Genomic DNA, 4,474 nt, shown 5'->3' on the forward strand with positions numbered 1-4,474 from the left:
CAAACCTTCAGCTAAAAAATCGTTAATTGAACACTTGCCTGAACTCAAGTTATCCAAGTGTTGAGAAGTTACAGCGGGTTTCCCGTCGCGAACGACAATATACAACCGCACGATCCGTCCGCCATCGCAACCAATTTGAACACTCTTTTGGCGGTCATTTATCGCAATAGAAACGTGTGGATGCAGGCGGCCTGACCTCCTCAGGGTTCGTACACCCCGACACAAACGGCTCGGGTACCGGTGAATGCCCATCAACGTTCCATTGAGGAAAACTGTGTAATATTTAAGAAACTCGTTGGGGCTGATACAATCGACTTCCTCCACTCCAAGATTGTACGCAGCCGCACGCACAAACGAATCATCCATGTCGAGTGTTACCTGACTAAGAATAGCAAAGTTCTTAACCAAACCGCAACTTTCACCCTCTGGGGTATCGCAGGGACACACCATTCCCCATTGACTTGGCTGCAGCGAGCGCGGTCCACTGATTTTGCGGCTCTTTTCAAATGAAGATGCCAGACGGGTCATCATACCAATGCATGAAATGTAAGATAGCCGTGACAACACCTGCGTTATCCCCTGACGACTCATGTTAAACCGTTTCAATTCCCATCTGCCACTACTCAACGCCACACGCATTCCGTTCTGTATAACCTCCATTTTGCTTTCCATCAACTGTTTAAGATTGAATGGCTTTGTCGTGTCTTTTTTGGAAAGTAACTGATCCATTGCGGTCTTTACCACGCGGTTGTATTGTTTCAAGAGGTCTTCGAACAGGAGCCCCATTAGCGTCCCAGTTGTCTCGAAACGCTTGTTGCCGTAAAAATCACGTTCATCGAGGAGTGATGAATCCACACTCGCCTCTACCATGCGCCGAACCATAAAACAAACATACAACGCTTTGTGACGGAAGTTCCAATCACGCTGCACTTCCCCCTCTCGGATGTGACACAGAAGAACATTTGCAAGAAACTCCGCAGCGCTATCCGCCTTAGACTTTTGAACGTGTCGCTGCTGTGTTTCGTCCATTTCCCAGAAGGTCTCCTTTCGCCGTTCACCAATGAAGTGAAGCGCATCATCCTGTGTCTTAACATTAAGCGAGGCTGCGTGCTCGAAGCAGGCAAACAGTACGCTTTGAAAAGCGGGTGAAACTCCAATGTGTTGTGCAATCTGCTGGTCACTCTCCATGCCGAGCGCCTTTAATACTACTACGATGGGGATGTCTTCCTTAAAAGAACGGTGCACCATAACAATACGGCCTTTCCTGAAAGTAACTGAACACTTTGAGATGGAATAGTGCGTTTTGCTCTGCACATGTGCCACAATATCTCCGTTGTCATCCGCCTCGATAATGACACGATTCTTACTCTGCTGCTCCTGCACCAGGCAAACTTTCTCAACACCTTTAATAATGAAATACCCTCCAGGATCAAGTGGGCACTCCCGCATAGCAATCAGCTCCTCCCTCCCCTTCCCGTACAGGTTGCATGAACTCGATTTGAGCATAATGGGGATTGTCCCAATTTTAATATTGGTTTCAGTGCATATTCGTTTAGAGCGATCACGGCTAGTGTACTCCACATCCACTACAATATCGCCGCGATACGTGAGGTCCCGCGTGCGGCACTCATGCGGTGACACAGGCTTGGGAAGTTGACCCTTTCCCACAATCTCCCGGGGGCGGCAAACGCGAATACCTGAGTAGCGAATGGAAAAATCTGGATCAATGCTGCTCTTAATTTCTCTGTTTGACTCATTCAACAGAATTCGCCCCAGCTCCACATTGATAAGGTGATCAAAGGAGGCCACGTGATGGTTCAGCAGTCCCTTCATATTAATAAGGGCTGGAAGCAACGCCAACTTACGCGTGGCGTAACCCTCATCGCAACCACGGGCCCTAGGGGTCATTTCCTTTTAATTCCCTCCTCTTTCTGATGCGTAAATAAATATAACTATACCCGCCTCTTCTCCACAAATGAAAATATACAGCCGCAGCGCTACGTAAAGAGCGACACGTACGAAGCAGGCAGGTTAAATGAAAAGTAGGTAAAAGACATGTTTGTGCAAGCTGTAGCGAAAAAGATTAAATTACAAAGTTGAGAACTCGCTCAACATCCCCCACTGTCCGCGCTTATTCATCAACTGTTAAAAAGTAATTAAATCGAACTATTTTGTTCCGTTTTTAAGGTACACAGTCACGGTGTATCATCCATCTATGCACATCTATATAACGCACAAGCAGTAGAGTAGTGCATCTAAAACCTATAAATTGTCTTGTCGCGATACGTACAGATGCATTAATGTCTCAGTTTTCTTTTTTTCCTTGCCCCCAACCCACGACCCACTCGCCCTCCACCCGACATACAAGAGATTGAAACCATCACCCATCACTGCCATCTGCACAAAAGCAGTTGCATCAAATCGTATATGCAATTCAAAGCGCGGCGTTTCTTCATCCCATGCACCATGCTCCCAAAAAAAAATGCTTCCAGACTATGATTGAATGAAGACAAGGCCGAGCAGATCCCCTCTCCCTTTCGTCAATGCAGAAGGTCAAACATAACGCACAAAATGAGTCCATCTTACTTATTCGATATAATAAGGATTTAAAGAAGAGGTTATTTTTTTAAAAAAATGTTGATAAACAGTTTCGTGTAAAGATGAAGTAGACGGTTGCGGAAAGAAGAGGGGAAGAACAAAGACAAAATAAACGAGAAATGTTCGATTAACGCAGATGCACTTCATGGGTAACACTCCCTTAGCTAAATGACCGCACGGAAACACATGACGTCATGCGGAGCGATTCAACTTGCAGCCCTCAATTTCCGTAATTTCTCCTTCAGTTTATTCTTGAGGAACTCCAATTCATCATTCTTCTCCCGCAAGCGACTGAACCTCTCCGCAGATGTTGGTTTTCCAGTGGACTCTCTGGCGCCTTCCTCCAGTTCTGTTGCCACAACATTTTCCGTGCGTTTCATGGAAACGCACGTGTCTTCCATCGTTTGTTGATGTTTTCTTTTGCGACGTGATGCCCGGCTCCCACCTTCCTTTTGATACGAGATCGGTGCTGACTCTTTTTTCCCCGCCGATACCACAATAAAATCCACACCCAAAGGGTCCAAAGGATGCTTCTGTAGCACAACGGGCGGCACGGCAGCACTCGAAGGTTGCGTTGCATCACTTGGTACATAACAAACACTTAACAACCCGCCGGCAATGTCATCCACTGCCTTTTCTACAGTCGTTGCCGCGCGTATATTCCACCACAAAATAACGCCATTTGTACTTCCCACGAGGACATAATCGGGTCGAGTGTAATCAAAGTGTATAAACACAATAGCACCCTTGTGACCATCGGTGAAAGGTGTACATGTCACAACATCATTAACGCACCTAATAAGCCCAGCAGTCGGTAAGCACTGCCGTTCACTGAAGGAATAAAGTCGAACAAAAAAAAGGGAGCCCGTTTCCCCGCCGATAAGAAGCATTTCGTCACCTGGAGACGGTCGCACAGATGTTAAAACATCACCGAGAGTTACCACAAACTGCTGTTGGCCGGTGCTCCCATCAAAGATACGGCAGCTGCGATCCGAAGACGCCGTCACCACGGATTGGCTACTGTCCAGGAATGAACACGCATTAACAGAGAGCGAATGTCCGTTGAAAACAATTCGTGGTGCCGGTGCTGAGACACCACGAGCCACCAGTGCCGCCAGTAACCAAGTTTTACAGACAGAATCTTCGGATGCCGTGGCTATGAGTGACTGGTCTGATGATATCGCGATTTCGGTTATCCGACGCGTATGAGACCGAACAGGATGCAACAGCTCCCCGGATAGTGTACTCCATACATACAAATTGCCTTCTGCAGTGCCGACCAACAGAAATGCGCCATCGCTCGTGGATGCAGAAGCTGTCACCGCTTGAGGTGTTAGGCAACGCAATACCGGCTGTTGCATCGCTGGGGAAAAGAGAGACGCGCACCCACGTGATTGATTCGACATAACGACCCGAGCGGTGGGCCAATACACGAGGCCCCGGCGCTCCACCGGTGTCGTTACATATGATCGCTCCACGGTTTTTGTATCAAGGTTGATGAGGTGGGATTTGCTGCTGGAAGCGACGAACAACATAAAATTGAGGTTGCCAAGTATGGAGAGAGGCCCAATCACCAACCCTCAACCAGGCTAACAGACGCGGGTATAAGGAAAGAGAAGACAACATATCATAGCATATTTACCAACAGACAAATAATTGAAGAAAGAAAGAAAGAGAGAGAGAGAGGGAAAGGGACATAATCAAATCACCAACTGTGCGTTTGCGAAAAGCGCCATCAAGAGCTGCTCCACCGTATCAGCATTTGCAGAAGTAACAAAAAAAGACAAAACGAAAACGCACCCCACGCCCTGGTTGATCCACTCCGCTATCACATATTATAACAATAACAAAACCACACACACACACACACACACAC

General features: G+C 47.2%; 1 protein-coding gene and 2 pseudogenes across 3 annotated transcripts in view; all 3 read right to left on the reverse strand.

The window, feature by feature from the left end:
* The window catches only part of TEOVI_000524900:pseudogene, a 3,391-nt pseudogene extending 1,483 nt beyond the window's left edge, over positions 1–1,908 (reverse strand). Inside the window, exon 1 of the mRNA in view lies at positions 1–1,908. Coding sequence covers positions 1–1,908 — 1,908 coding nt within the window.
* Positions 1,909–2,280: 372 nt separating this feature from the next.
* On the reverse strand, positions 2,281–2,581 carry TEOVI_000525000:pseudogene (annotated as a pseudogene). The gene is given in 2 exon segments: positions 2,281–2,481; positions 2,483–2,581. Coding segments are annotated over 2 exon segments (300 nt in total).
* Positions 2,582–2,804: 223 nt separating this feature from the next.
* TEOVI_000525100 (WD domain, G-beta repeat, putative) lies at positions 2,805–4,133 on the reverse strand (the record flags this gene model as incomplete). The annotated part of the gene is made up of 1 exon (XM_067221315.1): positions 2,805–4,133. The coding sequence occupies one exon, from the start codon at positions 4,131–4,133 to the stop codon at positions 2,805–2,807; it is 1,329 nt and encodes a 442-aa protein (XP_067077416.1).
* Positions 4,134–4,474: the final 341 nt, after the last annotated feature.

The sequence above is a fragment of the Trypanosoma equiperdum genome (genome assembly GCF_001457755.1).
Source record: "Trypanosoma equiperdum strain OVI genome assembly, contig: ctg_1409, whole genome shotgun sequence".
In the NCBI taxonomy this organism is placed as follows: domain Eukaryota; phylum Euglenozoa; class Kinetoplastea; order Trypanosomatida; family Trypanosomatidae; genus Trypanosoma; species Trypanosoma equiperdum.